This window comes from Coptis chinensis, chromosome 5, assembly GCF_015680905.1.
Source record: "Coptis chinensis isolate HL-2020 chromosome 5, ASM1568090v1, whole genome shotgun sequence".
Lineage (NCBI taxonomy): Eukaryota > Viridiplantae > Streptophyta > Magnoliopsida > Ranunculales > Ranunculaceae > Coptis > Coptis chinensis.
Genome location: NC_141460.1, coordinates 13,570,839 through 13,588,548, shown reverse-complemented (window position 1 = coordinate 13,588,548; position 17,710 = coordinate 13,570,839). Strand labels below are relative to the sequence as shown.

Sequence of the window (17,710 nt, the reverse complement as noted above, 5' to 3'; positions counted from 1 at the left end):
TGGATGGCGTGAAATTGAATCGTGGGTTTTTCCAGATATCTATCGCCCAGTTTTTTTTAGAGTTTGAGGTTAGATTCGGGCACAAAAAAGTAGATTAATTTTTTTTAGCACTCCCTATCGTAATTAGTTTTCCCCTCTTCAATTGAGGAAGCACAGCTAGAGTGTCCACGTGTCCAGACTAATCCAAGTGATTATCAAAAACAAATGCCTTCCATCCCCTGACTAGCCTAGCCTGACCCTCTCCAGAAGTGCATTGAGCCTGCCACGTTCTCCCATCTGGAACGCAGAGCATGACGTCATGAGCGTCTTTTTCCATATATGTTTTGGCAAAGCCAATTGGTAGCTTCTGCAAAAATAGGAAGAAAGAAATACATCATATTTTACACAAAATTTTAACGAAGACACGTTATCCCATTTTTATAATGTATAAGAAGAAATATTTATTGATTGAGCTCAACATAAGCCCTATAACAAGAACGCATAGTGAAACTTGATCAGAATACTATAAAGCGTGAAGATCTCACCAGAACAAACCACTTAACCACATATGACCGTTGCATAGTAACAGTGCAACAGGGATTTTCAGAAGTAAATGCTCTGACTGCGGCAATGGCTCGTTCTGTTTTCTGGAAAGACAAAGGCCTGCTAGGTTTGGACACTGCAAGATGCAAAAACTATGACTAAATACTACAAGTGCTATTAATTTAAGGATGAAACTGTAAAACTACGATCCTGAGATAAACTTGTGACTTTCTTCTACTTACCATTAAGGGTGGAATTTGAGCCGAGGGCTCGGAGCTCGGCTTGGGCTTGGCTCGTTTAAGTTCAGCTCGAGCTCGCTCGCTTACTATATGAGCCGAGCTTGAGCTCAAATAAAAGCTCGTGTAACAAATGAGCTTGATGAAGCTCGGCTCGTTCAGTTCAAATAGCATATTTATAGTGTAAAATAACTGAGGGCTCGGAGCTCGGCTTGGGCTTGCCTCGTTTAAAGCTCGGCTCGAGCTTCGCGTTATTATATATGAGCCGAGCTCGAGCTCAATTTAAAGCTCGTGTAATTAGCGAGCCGAGCTTGAGCATGGTAAAGCTCGGTTTGTTTAGCTCAAATTCCACCCTTACTTACCATGTTCAGCTTCTTGTTTCTGTGGGGACTAGCTCTACATCCTGGGTTCTTTGATTGACCCAGAATCTTTTTTCTCAGTTTGTTAAATCCTGAGCTAGAAGTTGTCTCAGCTTTCTTTTCTGCAATGGACCGTAGAGAGTACTGAGGTCGTTGGGATGTCGTAGTATAGTTACTCTGTATCTTCTGGCTTTCAGATGCATCGCTTGCCTTCTCTATAGGGAAAACTTCCAGGATCTCCACAGGAGCATCTTCTCGTTGTTCATCTGATGCATGCGATCCAACTTCATTACAGGTTTCCTCTGAATCAACTCCTTCCCATGGATACTCTATCTCAGAAGCACTCATATCAAATATAACAACATTAAATCGTGAATTGCCATCGTACTGGAAAAGCAAGAAGTGGCCAATAAGTATGGAGTGATATTCTACAAATTCTTGCCAGCCACTATGAAACCAAACTTGACCTTCCACTTCCCTCAATTCCACATGCCATTCTTTACTACTAGGAACTTTCATCATTACAAAATCAGGAAGCTCCATCCCGAAGTTCCTTAAAAATTTCATCGGGATAGCCTGTCAATATCAACTCAGTTCTATGAAAGTCACCGAAAATGAAACATGTTTCACATGAAGAATTACCTCTCTACTTGGTTGGACATTAAAATGGGATTTCGAATTTCCAACATTAAATACATTTTTCTTTTCAGTAATAACATTAATCGTAAGAAAAAGTAAATAACCTTGTGTGCAAACAGATCAATCTGAATCCTGTACATAATTCCAGGGCTGTGACCTACTTGTCTAGCTGCAGGTACTAAATTTTAAATGGAATCCACTAAGATATAAATGCGGAAGTTTTGTAAAAATATTTACTGTGCTTCATTATGTTATAACTTATAAGGTCCAACAGAACAACTAAGGGAAACAAAATGTATAGGTAGCTTAGCTAATTTGGGATTCATTACAGAAACAACATATGGAAATACTAGAAGAAAACAAGAAATGAGCTTCAATAATCTTTAAAAAAAAATCAGTGAAAAGAAAGGAGTTTGATTATTCTATTTTCTTCCACTCTGCATTCCTATGCACACATATATACTAGTTATATTGAGCAATGATTATTGACAAATTATGCATGTTAAATTCATAAGAGAATAGGGAAAGAATAATTACGAGGCGTCGATGTTGAAAACAGGAAGATCGGATTATCTTGTAGAAATGCAACCCCTTTTCCTCCCCCCTCTTGTGACATCTTTTCTCTCCGGGCTCTGCATTGTTACAACGTTGGGTAGGTTTTGTGAGTAGTCCACACTCCACACCAAAAGGAAACCAGACTTAAAATATAAGAGCAGTGCGGAAGAAGTGAGTACAATATACAGTTGGAAGGAGTACTAGATTCTTATTTGTCTTGCAACTGATGATGATGATGTGTATTTAGTTATTAGGTGACTCGAGGTGAAAGCATGCTATGCATGACACAAATCACCAATCATTCTCATTTGCTCTGTCCCCTCATATTCGTCAGCAATAATTTCACTCATTGAAGCAAGTGCCCTATAACCCCCAGAGAAAGATGACTTGATTACTGATGAACACCAGCTATGCATGTGCCATAATTTGCAGGATTACTGAAAAGTGAAAACCACCCTGTGGAATGACTAGCTGATAACCACCAAAAAAGTAGAAACAAAATAAAATAAACAAAAAGGGATTAAGAACCCTCAAATGACAAACGCCAAATACAAAGGTTTTTAGCACTCATCCATACAAGCACTCCAAATATGCATCTGCTGGGAGGTAGAGTAAAACTGGAGGAATACTCCTTTAGGATGATTTCAAACCGGTAGGTGATTTGGTCAAGTACAAAATTTAATCAAGAGAATAAAATGACCAGTAAATAGAAAAAGGAATTATTTCATACAAAGAGTCAATAAGATCCGAGAGGTACCACATAAAAAACAAGTGATCCTAATGACACGAGTTTAGATATCCATATCCATATGTTTAACCGCACAACATAGCCAATGCATGCTTTACAAAGTACTTTAAGATATATATCAGTTACTCATCCAGTTGTAGCGAATGTTTAAGGGTACGCAAGATGGACACTTTCAGCTGAATATGGTTCCTGTCAGCAAGCTCAAAGATGCAAACATCGTCTTCATTCACGTGATTATCTAAAGCAAATTCCTTCCAGCTCTTGGCTACTATATGAAGATCTTGGCCAGCATCACGTCTGGCATGGGCTATTCCCCTATTTGAAAGTTGAAGTCTGAATCCAAAGGTGTTGTTTAGATACTTGTTGGCCAAGCTGCTTGGTATTTTCTGCACAATTAGGAAAGGTACAACTGTTACCCACGGTAATTGTAAGTGTGCAGGATTTCATATAAGAGAACAATGGGTGATCGGTAGTTGTTATGAATAAAACTAAAGCTTCCCTCTGAAAAAAATTCCTGTGTTTATTCAGCAATTTGACGCTTTGGTGTGCGACTCTAATCGAAAGTCAGTGTAACTTTGTTAAGATTGCTATTGTATTCAAGCCAAGGGCTCACCAGTTTAAACTTCCCATGCACATATAAGGGTTGGACAGAAACAGCACGTACAGGATTGTTGGATGTGAATGCTCTGGCTGCTATAATAGATTTTCCCGTCTTCTGAGTTGGCACATCCCTTCTTACCACACAAGCTGAATGATGCAAAAAACTTAGAACAAGTATGATAAAAATCAAAACCTGAATATTGCAAATTATAATATACTTACAGACATCAGTTTGTACTTTCACAATAACTAATGAATCTTTTCGAATAGATTCTTGCTTGGTTAGAAGTGAATCATCCTCAGCTGTTTCTGACAATTTACTGTTATTTTCCTTGGGCTGAACACGTGTGTAAAGAGGTGATGAAGATGACTCCAATGGAGATTTTGTATTCTCAAAAGCACGAGCTGTGTCACGAGTGGGCCTAATTACTGTAGCATTACATAAAGACACGGTTGTTCCATAATTAACCGGACAATACAAACCAAGTGCGCCTCCTTGTTCATCGTTGAAAATGTTGGTTTTATTCCAGTTTTCATCATCAATCCTATCAGATGTCATCTTGAGGGGAGTGGGCATGATACTTTCACTAGGGTCAAAACGACCAGAATTCGACAAATAAACTTCACCGTTCTTATCAACCATGAAGATGATTTCTCCATTTTCAATCTGTTCAAATCCATTCTCTCCTATGGAATCAATGGAATCAAATAATTTTTTTTCCTTTCCAACATCTTCATTGTCCTTTCCTTCGTTCCTAACTAAAAGGCTAGAACTACATATTTGACAATTTGACTTCGGCAAATTCACAACATCATCGGTATAAAACATGAAGTGACCTTCCTCATTTCCTATCTGTTCAGACCTGTTATTTTCATTTGGATTAAGTGAACTTCTCTTCTTACCAGCATCTTCAATTTGCCGTTCTTCCTTTCTAACCAGGGTTAGACATATGGCCAAACTAAGTCCAACCTAACATAATCTCTAGCAGCGGCTTGATTAAGTTATATATCAACTTACATGTATTCTTTTCCCATTGCACATAAGATAACATGTGTTGCTTGTCTAGCAATGAGTTACCAAAACATATACACATCATGAGGTCAAGTTAGGGCCAATGGGAAGATTTGCCAAGAGGTTGCTAACCCACTCAGCATCATCACATGCCTTTTCTAAGGCGATTAGCTTGGATGATATCCAAGACACTCAATTTCCACCAAAGGTAAACACATAAACATTACTGGATCCAGTTTATAACATATTACCCTTCTAACAATTATGGAAATCTACTAAATATCAGTCCATAATCAATGACTTTGCTATAGTACTTGGATAATCTGACAATATACATAAAAGTTTCTTATAAGGACACAATGGGTTATCAGCTCAGTATGTCATTAATGTAGGCAATGTCATGTCTCACATACATTATCCATCAAGTACAATTGGCTACCAATGATATTGACATATTTAGTATGAGAAAACACAAGGAGATTATTTTTCATAAGATGGATATTTACACAAAAGATGTTAACACATGCTTACTATCATAATACCCATACTTTTCAATGAAAAATATTTCTACTAAGTGCTATAACAACATAATGAGACCAACATGAGTTTTAATTCCTATATTCACCAGTCATTCAATTCTATAGTGCCCGAAATTCTCCTATACCATCCGGCCGGTCTGGTTTAAGGTACTCTGTGGGCTACAACCATATTCAAACGCCAACATCTTGACAACTGAATATAGCAGTTACAGAAATGAGTTTAACAACATAATAAACTATCATTTTCAATGACGGTTTATTATGTGTTTCAAATAGGAATTTCTCTGTCTCATACACATTCTCAATGCTAGCACTCATGATATTAAATCATCTAAACAAAGAGAGATTAACACATATGTCTTGCTTTACTCTAAAGAAAAGACACACCTTTATCAACAACGGTACTTTGACATCCATATGACACTAATATGTTGTTGAATTGCTCATGCCATTTATAGGCGCTTGAATAAACTCATACAAAGATTTAACTAAATTGTATACCTTCAGCTCATCACCTGGTACTACTTGGTATTGTAGTTCCACGCACAACTACTCAACTAGAGTCTTTAGAATTCTGTAGAAGAAATTCTAGTTATATGAGCAAGGTTTCAAAATAGTATAAATCTTGTCTCTGATTGAAACCTCTTGGCTATTATTATTAACATTGTATTTTGCAATACAACTATCACGTTTTAGTTTTCTCTTAAAGATCAAATTCAACCTATAGATCCCCCAATAAATCAAGAGTTCAGTTTAGAAGAGTTGTATCCTTAAAAAAAGGACACTTCTCATAGACAGACAACTTCCTTATAGGTTAATGAATCTTCCTCAAGAAACATATAAACATCATCACCGTGAATGATGGAAATACTCATTGATAGTCTTCCAAATTTCTTGTCGCGAGAAATAATGGGATTATCTTATGTAGTTCATTATGAACATTCAACCACTCTATGCCAATTTCTCGAAAGCACAACCTCAAATAAAATTAGCATATAAGACATTCAATAATAGTGTGGTATCTACAAAATTGTTATCACTCATGACAACCGAAAACAAACATCACTATTATGAGTTTCACCAATGAACATCTACTAGATAATTCCGTGTCTAAAAAGACTTCTTTTTAGATTCATTCACAATAGCCTTGGCAAGACACCCCCCACATTTTGAAGCATTTTTGGATAGGCCCAAGACCTTTCCATACTTTGTAGTTCAGTGTTTTTCCAATGATCTTGTGAGGTAAACTTTGGTAAAACAGTGTCATGCATATGTGTCACAACCCCCCACAGTTCAATGGTTACTCAACCTAATCAAACTTACATGCAAAACATAATATACCGCTACAAACACTAAAAGAAACAACAACAAATATGCACTCTTATGACAAGAATATAATTTACTCAAGTTTGTGATTATGGATCATATTAAACATAGTCATATTATGTTCATGCTATCTATATGAAAGGAAATTCACAAGTGATTCAAATGAATTTTAAAGAATAGAAGAATTAGATGAAAAAGGTTTTACCCAAGATAATATCATTATCATTCTTCTTTTCATCATTCAACATTCCAATTTACATAGAGAGACAATCCACGCACTTGTACATCACCTTGGCTATTTATTCATAGTCATAGGAAGATAATACCTAATAAGACAATCCACAAGCGTTACATCTCCTTGTCTAAAATAGTCACTGGAGGATATTGTCTAATAAGACAATCCATAACCTTACATCTCCTTGACTAAATTAGGTTTATAAGGATATTGATTGTTTCCCATATTGTTTCCTCTCGTAGACAACGATGCTCATTACTTAATAATATATGACATGGTTAAGCTTCATGTCAATGTTAAATAATGCATCCATGCCAAATATGGTTAATATCATATCATAGGTTCAGGAAAAGTAAACTTTAACTGTACCCCTCACAACAAAAAGTATACGATATTTAAGCAAATCTAGCCACTGAATATCCAAAACAACAGAGAACTCCACCTCCTCCTTTTACATGAGCTTAAGCAAGATAGGATACCCTATTAACAAGACCTCAAGTACTACCACAACATCTAATGGCTCAACCCATTAATGTCTTAAACTATAAAAAATTTACCAATAAACTATCATCAAGTTCAAAGTAAATCCACGATGATTAATATCCAAAACTAGCATGCTATATAACTTTAACATATGCTATATTGGATATAAGCTACAAGTTACTTCATCTAACATGTATTTTCACAACAAATAATATAACCATCGCCTAACAACACGCATTACACTTTCAATAGAGATAAGCAATTATGTGTTGAATACATTATAATTACTATCCAAGATTTGAGTGTGGTTGATATTAACTATCTTAAGGTCTCTCTTAGACCATCTACATACATCTACATATGTACAAAGAAAATTAATATCAAACTACTTCTAGTCAAACCAATTAATATCTTAGTGATAAAAACACGTATAATATGTTGACTAGGTTATTAAAAAAAAAATTAAAAAGGATTTCCTCCTAAGAAAACTAGCATGCAACTCAAGGCAAGAATATCACCATATAATCAAACCAAAAGAATTGCAAAGAGTGAAAGAATACGATACCTAACCGATTGAAAAATCGGATTACCATAATTTCCTCATTCTAGAAAAACAGTTCAAAAGAACTGTAATTCTGAACCAGCTCAGGACGAATTGGGTATCAAGCCTTATACCACTGGAAAGCTCTTTGAATCAGCTATCCAACACAAGAAGCAGATTGCAAAACCGAGCTCTGAGCTGAAAGTTACAGCAGTTTCCGTAACGAGTGACGCAACTGTTAAAAAGACGAACTTTGACGTTTTTCTTAATAGAAATCTCATATTTGACTCCCACAAACATAGGAGAAAGGTCTACAACCATATAGGGTTTGATAAACCACAAAAGATCAATAAATATTCAATCTTTAATTGGTTTCCCTAACAAAAACAAAATTATTAGAAAATTTCTGAAGTCATAACCCAATAACACAAACAATAACTCAAAGTAAAAGACTTATCGTTTGATTGCCGTATTAAAGCACTCTCTTTTGTTCTACTACGAAAAATTCTTTCCTTAAGATTGTTAGAATAGTTGTATCAACACAGCAACTTAAAATTCTTTCCGTATTAAAGCACTCTCTTATTTATTTTATTTTCTTAAATTCCTTCTATTGCAAAGAGATTATTTGTCTTTTGTTTTTCTTCTGCTATAAAAAGTACATGGTCCTCTTCCAGTTAACATTTACTCTCAATCAAAGTCATCTTGTGTATTATTGCGTCTAGTTAGTTAATCAATAGCATATACGACATCACTTTAAAATCTGCTGCACAATTGATAACTTTCTAAATGATACGCTGTGATAACAATGCAGCTGAGTTGCTCATCGCACCCTTGACTCGTGAACCCCATCAAAAGTAAGTGCGCCCTACCTTGTCGATAAGAGTGACTAGTAAAACAACTGACTTATAGAGCCTGGGCGGTGGAGATAACTATGATTGCAGATTATCAGGTGGGCGTGGAGATTATATAGAACAACATGAACATACATCATTAAGACATATAAGCCGTCATCAACCAAAACCATACTTCAGGCTATAGTTTAAACTTGAAAGATAGACAAAAACAACAAAAAAAGAAAAAAAGAAAAAAATAAGAAGAAGAAGAGAGTCAGTTGTGAACCGCAAAATTAGGCCTAGAACAACTTTGCATTAAGATATAACGTAGAGTATAAAAACACAATGAAAAGGGTGCATGTTAGAAGGGAGCAAGGGACACTAATTAATTTCAATATTCTGATATCTTATCCAATAGCTAGGAACCACTCCTTTAATTTTCCCCTTTTAGGATATTTTTGAACAGACAAGTTGTATATGTTTTTAATGCCAACACAAGCCGTCCTTGGAAAGAGGCAGAGTGGAATACTACTTATATATATTGCTGCTACAGGGGTCAGACTTTTGTATTCGTGGGGATGGGAAACTGTACTTCGTTTGCATCTTCAGAGGTTAAAGAGGATAATGATACACATGATAATGTTCTACTCATGGATGAGACTGTGCACTCAAATGGCTGTCCAAAACTTGTTTCTATATATTCTCAGCAAGGGACCAAAGAGAAAAACCAAGATTCTGCACTTTTCTATCAGGTATGGAATTTGGTTTTTGTCTAAAGTCTAAACTGCTCTCCTGTTATGGTTTTACTCGATGGGTTTTCGACTGCAAGTAATCATAGTTTTTTTTTTTTTTTTTTCTTTGGACTTCCATTTTTTGTTAGAATGATTATAACATAGATCTTCGTTCTAAAATATTCATACTAATATAAAAGAGGATGATGTTTTTGTCTCACGCAATCATATGTTAGTATTTGTTATGCATTTATATTATATATAGTTCCATGAAAATATCAATTTTAATTTATGAAAATGTGTATGTAAATTTGCTTCAATTACACGTAACAATCAAAGTCCAGTCTTTGTATGAGTTTTTTTAGCATACATCTTGTCCTGTTTTACATGCAGTACTATGAACACTTGTCTATACATACAGTTTTCGATTTCTTGTTAATTATTTTTTTAGCTTAATTCAATGCATTTGCATACAATTTTCGATTTTCCATTAATTATTCTTTGAGGTTAATTCAACGATTTGCATCCAATTTCAGTTAATTATTCTTTTGAGATTAATTAAATGTATTTATATCCAATTTTCTGTTACTTATTCTTTGAGGTTAATTCAACACATTTTCATCCAGTTTTATGATTTCTTGTTAATTATTCTTTGAGGTCAGTTAAATGCAATTTCATCAAGTTTCCAATTTTCCATCAATTATTCTTTGAGATTAGTTCCATGCAGTTGCAACCAATTTTCGATTTATTGTTAATTATTTTTTAAATTAATTCCTTATTTGTATCCAGTTTCCAATTTCTCGTTAATTCGATGCATATGCATCATATTTTTAATTTCATTTTAATTATTGTATGAGCTTAATTCGATGTAGTTGCATCCAGCTTTCGATTCCTATTAATTATTCTATGAGGTCAGTCCAATGCATTTGTATCCCGTTTTCGATTTTTCGTTAGTTCGTTGTATTTGCGATAAATTGAAGACTCGACTGAATAAGCGATGCATTTTGCTTGGCCAAGTAAGTTAATTAAAAAATTGAGTTGGTTGGAAGCTTATGTCGAATAAATAATGCAAGAATAATATATTGTTTGCTTTGTGTTGCTCTAAATTAAAAAATGTTTTTGATTAGAAGTTGGTTTCTACGTATTAATGTTTTGGATTAAAAATTGGTTTATGTCATTTTGTCTACTATAATATTGTTTAGCCTATTTTTTTTATATATAGCTTACAAAATTGATAGACACTTTATGAAAGGTCCGTGTAAGATAATACATTCTTGTGATATACATAGTACATATATATAATTAATGGCTCTGAGATTCTATTTGATGCATTGTTAAGCTGTTGATTACTTCAAATTTCAAAAGCAAATCTACACGAAACTTTGGCATACATTTTTCAAGACTTGAGCATTTCTATGTCTTGAATCCGAACCTACCTATGCAATGCATAAAAAGTTGCTAGTACAATTATCATGTCATATTTGCTATCGAAGCAAAAGTAATCTAAAAGTAATTTAGTGAACTATCAAGTTATACATTTTTTTTATACACACACACACTCAAGAAGGATTTTAAACTCGAAACATTAGTTCCAGGACTGAATTTCTTTAACTTACCTCCTTCTGTAATATACTTACCCACTTTGGTTAGACTGAAATTAGAAGAACCACGAAAGACGTATATAGGTTCTTCAGACATACGATAGTTAAGACTGATTAAACATGTTGATGTGTTAATTCCTTTGATTTGTATTTGTGTTTAATTTTTCTGCTTGTAAACTTTCAGCCCCTAAGCCAGCTTTACATGTTGTTTTGTACTAATGTAAAATATCAAAACAAACCTTAATCCAAAAATATAATTTTGATTTCGCTCCCTGTTTTCCTCCTCCATCTACATCCAAAAAATTTAATATGGATATGTTATCTTTGCTTGGCATTTTTTTTTGATATCGAACACAATATAACTTGAAGTAGTAGAATTGTAAAAGTGAGCGTGGCTTATATTATAAATTTAAACTAAAAATTAACCCGACTCTATAGTGACAAACTTTCATAAATAAGAAGCGTTAAACCTTTGCTATTAAAAAAAATACTATGTGACCAACATAATAAAATTTTGGTATTAAAATACTAATCCTCATGGTTTTTTTTTTTTATTATGGAACTCTCCATGCCTTTCATTCCTTTAATTTTTTCTTCGAGATAATATATTTTATCTTTTGTTGTGTTTATCATCAACCAAACAATCTAGCATAATATTTTTTGAGGATGTCGAAGTTGATTCTGTTTCTCTTCAACTTCTATTCTTTTCTTCATAAGTTCTTTGAAATTGAAGTCTTCAATTTCCATATCACATTCATCCTTTATAAACTCAGATTGCGTGAAAAGTCACTTTGAATCCTCTGCTTTTGCAAATGTAATATGTTAGGCTTCCATCAATTTCTTTAACTATGACGCCTTCACCGTTAAAGAATAAGTCTTTTGGTAACTTTAATGTCACAGTTGCTTTTTGAATCGTCCGCTCTCTAATTACGTGTTGTAGACCGGATCTTGTTGAATGTTAAGTCCCCGCTTCTAGAATTTCCTTTAGCATTTTTTTTTTTTACATAAGTCGTAATTTTCATACGCCATTATCCGCAATATACATAATAAAATGAAGTCAATAAACAATTGTAAATAATAGAGAAGAGGAAGAAAATAGGATACCCGGTTTTTCTCATGTGTAGTTAAATTGTTTTTTTAGGTTAATAGATTATGTTTTACTAAGGGATTGGAAGTTCAATTTTCGTAGGTTTTAGTTTTGTATATCTCTTAAATTTTGATATTTTGGAACAAATGGGCTTCTCCTTTTTGCAACCTCCACTTTATCGGATCATGGATTATGACACGCGGTCGGTATTTTAAAATTTGGATTTTGAATTTTTATAGTGTGGGCACGTGCAAAACATGTGAGGGTCGTTGTTGCATTTTGAAGGGCATAACACCATACACACCACAATAGACGGTCAAACTTGGTAAATTAATCGTTAACTAACGATAGAGTTACCTAAAGCTAAGAAACGTAAAACTTTGGGTCCAATGCAAATACCCATATTATTGGGACGACCTAAAACTAAATAACCTTATTTTAAATTAGATTTTTTTTTTTAATTAGGTAGAACATGAGTAGTTGGGCTGTAAATAATATATATATACAAATGTTTACGTACTAAGAGAAACTATATAGGCCTATCAATAAATGTAGGGTAAAAATTAAAAAATAGTACCTCCCATGCTTCTCCCCTACGGCGTTTACTTTGTGGGGCGTATTCTGCGCCATAATTTCCAAGCTCAACCACGGACCACCTATTTTTGGCCCGTTCCCCTCCTGGCAACCTACGATCCGGTTACGCTGGCTTGGCATCAAAATACTCGTCCACCATCTCGTGTCTTTTGTCTTTTTTCTTCTTCCCCGGCTTTCGATGGTCTTCTTCATCTTTCCACATGGCTTCTTGCCTTCTAAGTTCAACTAATCTTTGTCTTTGCTTTTGCATCCTTTGTTCCTCGATAGCCTCTACCCGGTATCTTCGGTTTTAACTTGTTTGAGAAGACGATTCTACTAATCCTATTAATGGATCTAGTCCCAGTTTCAGAATCAACAAAGAACTTGTTTATCGGAATTCTGATTCCTTCCAGTGGAACGATTCGATTGAACGATCACGAACCAGGACTCCTAGAGTAGGTAACCGTGAGGTCTACCATAATCTGTTCTCGAGAACACCGGAATGCTATCTTGATGAGCAAGAAACCTTCACCAGTAGTTGCCCCATACTAATAAGGTCGCGGCCTTGATGGGGTCGGTAACCGTTAGCTACGCTCCTTGGTCGCCTTCGAAGAAAGCCGCAAGAATTTGGTGGAACGGATAAAGCCTTTAGGGAGGAAACATCGCGGGGAGAATTTATGCTTTTCCTAGTATTCTTGTTTGAAGCACGGTATGCATTTAAACATTCCACTCCTACTTCAAGCATTGGAAGGTAGAGTTTGAGCGATCCTCAAGAAGCGGCCCGAGTGGGGAACGAACTCTAATTGGCTATAGTCGGTGAAGCCGGGATAAAGCAAGTAATGAGTATAGTCAATGAAACGCGCTTCGAAATGGGAGCAAGAGGGATCATGCCTTACTCCGGGATGTGGGGCAAATTGAATGACTGAATTCAGAAAATAGCTTCGGCCAAAATGAGGGTTGCCACTTGAATAAGCTAGGTAGTGCTTGGGCTGGCCCCATCCCTCAAATGCTACATCTATCGCCGAGTCCTAAAACAACAGATTTCTCTAAGGAGAAATGGGCAATAGAGAGCTCAAAAGAGGTACTCTATGAGATCATTCTTCTGAAGGTATTTCTATACCTTGAAAGCCGTGAATCTTGGGGAAACATTTATATATAATAGGTTTTTCCTAAAAACACGGGCTTGAGGCGTCCAAGTGCTTGGCACATTAGTTACATAAGCCTCCATACAAAGACATATGGCCGGAAGTCGAGGAGCCGTACTACCGCCTAACCCCCTTCGCCCGGGGACCGTAGATCGGAAAGCGCGCCTAAAACCACTTTCGGCCGAGGAAGGAAGGGGGCCTATGTATTTGCATGACCCCCACAGATTTGACCCCTATCTACACCTGAGCCAATCCCCTAGCGGTCCTCGCCACCACGAAGCGGGGAGTTCGTGGTGGAACCTTTTTTTTTCGGGCGTAACAGCTGTGGAACGAACGAACACAATATTACGACCGCGTAGCTTAGGGGGGATATGGTACGAGGGAACTTCGCCCAAAAAAAATATGACACCCGAAGGGTCAGAACGCGCACAATCCTATCCTATCCGAAGTTTTACCGTCATTGCACTTCGGACAGCCCGTCCGTAGCAGCATCATAAGGAGCACCTCCCCTTTTGAGGTACCAAAATGGTCACCGTTAATGAATCCTTAATGCAACACAAAAGTAACAAATGAAACTTTATTGGAACCTTTTCTAGAAAATCATGTTAAGAATTTCCCATGACACAACTTCATAGCATGCAAACAATTGCAAGATGTAGGACTTGTGTACACAAACTTGGACAAATAAATTATCATAAAGATTTCAAATTGAACTTCGAAATTTCAGATTGAATTAATGAATTAAAGTAAAATTAATCCAAAGACACTACTAAATACCTCAAATAGTTTAAAACTTAAACATCATTAATGTATCTCAAAGTACAGATGTTGTTGATGAAATATGAATAAATCGTAATAGAATTCCTAGTAATCTTCCATCCTAAGGAGATATTTTTCATCCTTTGATCTCTTTGTTGTATTCATTTTCCTCTGTTTCTGAATCTTTACGGGGTTTTTTTGATAGACGATTTTCTTCAACAGAGTCTTCATCGTCTTCTAATATATCCGTAACGCTGAATGAAGGGAACTTTTCTTTTATACTATACTCATTCAGCTTAACTTTGAAAATATACTCCTTCCCCGCATTCTTTTCAAGCTTTTCTTTAATTTCTTCAGTAGTTTTTCCCTGCTTTTTGACAAAATAAATGTAGGTACGGTTCAATTACGAACTTTGTATCATTCTATAAAATAATTTTTTTAGATTTAGTCATGTACTTGCCTCCGAAGTCAGCTCCATTATTTTTGGATAGGAAACTCGACTATTTTCTCGCCTTTTTTACCAAAAAGACGACAAAAAGTCGCTTTGATCTCCCCTCTCATCTTGTGCGCATAGTTTAAGTAGGTACCTGTTGATGTTTTAAAGTTGGAATTAGTAATGAATTATAAAACCAAGATGTAGTATTTATTAGTGATTCCTTTACCCCTGCCTTGTGGAGTCTTGTATGTTGTTTCACAATTAGTGCAAAAAGGTTCCGATCCTTTGTCAACATGCTTATAAGTGCAGTTCTCGCATGATTTGTAGCTCCACTGGTTTCCAAATATCTTCACAAACTTTGCCCTGCAAGTGAATTGCTTTCCCAGCAAAAAATATGTTTATTAGTTCAGTTTTTATTAATTTTATCACGGTATTATTTAGACATTTACTTGGTATACCTGATTGTGTGTTTCTTTTCCTAGTGAAATTAGCTCCGAAATTGAGACTCTGTCTTGATTCATTAGTTCCTTCATTGAAGTAGGCTCGTCTGTCACTACTTGTTCAATTTGAACTCTTGTATTTCTTATTTGATATCTACGAAAAACAAATTAGGGATAAGTCATATTTGTTAATGCTTTTGTGAGGAATAGTAATGCTTTTGTTAACGAATATCACCTTGTTTCTCATCCGGTCGACGTGGCCAAAATGTTCCAAATTCAAGTACAACTTTGTCGCAGATGTTAAACAAAGTTTGTATTCCTCTCAGAAAATATGAAAATTCAAAACATTAGATTTGTACTTACTTCCATTATATATGTTTAACTTGAGTCTATATAACTGATGATTAAGAATTGTACTTACTTCCAATCATTTTCAAGTATAATGATGTGATGATGAGCATCATATCTTCTTCTTGATTACCGATATTTGCTACCATCGGAGTTGTCACCCCATAAGGCTATAGTAAGCTCACTTCCCCGATTCGATTTACATAGTTAGTCGCGGTAAGAAATTAAGTTAAAACTAATTTATGTAGATTTTGTTTACCTTTCGCTTTGTATTGTGATTTCCACTAAATCCTTGAGGTTTCTTTGGCCCGACTCTGATAAGTTTTCCTATGAAATCTGATTTGTAGACATTGTTAGAAATTAGTTATAATAAACAATATGGTATGTATAAAGAACTCACCTTTGGTATGAAAAACTGAGATATCCTTTGTTTTCATAAGATCTTCAAATTCTACGAACGAAAAATTATATCTGTTGAATGTCGTCCCAATTTCTTTCGAAAGAGATACTATAGTATCTTTTGTGAAAGAAATAGTGTACTTAGATCTTACTGGACGATATCTTCCGGTTGTTTCTTTGACTTCAAATTTATCAATTACAAATATGTCTCCTTCTATCAGTTTCTTTTCAAACATGTGTTGGATTCCCCGGGTGAAATCTTTGCATGAATTTGATTCGATTTGCCTGATGTAATATAAGTGGATTAAAATTCAAAAATTATTTTGATCTAAAAGAAGTAATTTTTGAGTCCGTTTCTACCTTTTTTTCAAAGTAGCGACATGTGTAGACCATATGATTGTGTCTTGTCCTCAGTAGATTAACAGCTTCCCACATTCTCGCTTATGCGTGCTCGAACCTTTCAACCTGTCGATTTGTCATTTACCTCATCGAAAAATTGAATTTTCAGTCATAATGTAATGTTCTTCACATTATATCCAAATTATTAGAATTACAATTGTTATCACAATTATGATGAATATACAACCGCTTTGCTATGTATGCATGGACAGATATATTATTTATCTTTGAGTTCATGGATTAAAATAACAAATTTTTACTAATACTATTAAAAAATCTAATAAAATTGAAAAAGAATCGAAAAAATTGAATTTTCCAAATATAATGTTCTATTACAAGATATCCAAATTATTAGAATTACAATTGTTATCCCAATTATGATGAATATACAACCGCTTTTTGCTATGTATGCATGGACGGATGTATTATTTATCTTTGTTCATGGATTAAAATAACAACCGTTTACTAATACTATTAAAAAATCTAATAAGATTGAAAAAGAATCAAAAAATTGAATTTTCCAAATCATAATGTTCTTCTATAAAGATATCTAGCTATTAGAATTACAATTGTTATCACAATTATGATGAATATACAACCATTTTGCTATGTATGCATGGATAGATGTATTATTTATGCTGAGTTCATGGATTAAAATAACAACAGTTTACTAATACTATTAAAAAATCTAATAAGATTGAAAAAGAAATTATTGTCATGTGTACCTTTTCTCCAGAGTAGCTCTATAGTTTTCTCTAAATTATATTAATCGGTTGTGTTGTATTTATAAGTTCCAAAGGTGTTGTTCTAGTTTTAGAAGTGTACCTGCTTTGGAGTTGTACCGTATGTATAAGTTTAATTAGGCAATACTTATCAAAATTTGAAACCCCCGTAGGTAGAAGTTGAATTAAGGAATACTTCTCTAAATTAGAATCGGATAAGTATAAAAATAGAATTAATTTTAGTATGGTAAATGGCGGACCAATCCAAGTTTGGCCCGTGTTTAGTGCAAATCTAAGTGAGTTAACAACAATTTAAACTTGTACAGATTTGCTAGAACAATCAAACTCTAGGTGCTCTTCGGGTGTTTTTAAACTTCAGGACACTTGGCCTCCTCTTCTTGGAAGGCAGCCATTACCATTCGGCTTGATGCATTGTCCTCCC

The 17,710-nt window shown here is 34.9% G+C and overlaps 2 protein-coding genes across 3 annotated transcripts; both read right to left on the bottom strand.

The window, feature by feature from the left end:
* Positions 1-188: 188 nt before the first annotated feature.
* Positions 189-2,630, bottom strand: LOC147496775 (uncharacterized). Of its 2 annotated transcripts, none has more exons than XM_086562481.1 (4): positions 2,294-2,630; positions 1,121-1,693; positions 525-658; positions 189-346 (listed from the first exon to the last, which is right to left on the bottom strand). In XM_086562481.1, coding segments are annotated over exons 2-4 (699 nt in total). In that variant the 5' UTR covers positions 1,685-1,693; positions 2,294-2,630; the 3' UTR covers positions 189-345. The 2 variants fall into 2 exon arrangements, with proteins under 2 accessions (XP_086418607.1, XP_086418608.1); XM_086562482.1 differs by having other exon boundaries at positions 1,121-1,670.
* A 73-nt stretch (positions 2,631-2,703) lies between these two features.
* On the bottom strand, positions 2,704-4,574 carry LOC147496774 (uncharacterized). Its single transcript, XM_086562480.1, has 3 exons — positions 3,882-4,574; positions 3,673-3,806; positions 2,704-3,445 (listed from the first exon to the last, which is right to left on the bottom strand). The coding sequence occupies exons 1-3, from the start codon at positions 4,486-4,488 to the stop codon at positions 3,182-3,184; spliced, it is 1,005 nt and encodes a 334-aa protein (XP_086418606.1). The 5' UTR covers positions 4,489-4,574; the 3' UTR covers positions 2,704-3,181.
* Between the last annotated feature and the right edge of the window lie 13,136 nt (positions 4,575-17,710).

Excerpts from the sequence above, each read along its gene's own strand:
- LOC147496775 (XM_086562481.1), bottom strand. The coding sequence starts at position 1,684 with ATGAAATTTTTAAGGAACTTCGGGATGGAGCTTCCTGATTTTGTAATG. Across the intron at positions 659-1,120 it reads GAAACAAGAAGCTGAACATG|TGTCCAAACCTAGCAGGCCT; the intron begins GTAAGTAAGGGT and ends TGCATCTTGCAG.
- LOC147496774 (XM_086562480.1), bottom strand. The coding sequence starts at position 4,488 with ATGTTTTATACCGATGATGTTGTGAATTTGCCGAAGTCAAATTGTCAA. Across the intron at positions 3,807-3,881 it reads GAAAGTACAAACTGATGTCT|CTTGTGTGGTAAGAAGGGAT; the intron begins GTAAGTATATTA and ends TGCATCATTCAG. Across the intron at positions 3,446-3,672 it reads TGCATGGGAAGTTTAAACTG|AAAATACCAAGCAGCTTGGC; the intron begins GTGAGCCCTTGG and ends CTAATTGTGCAG.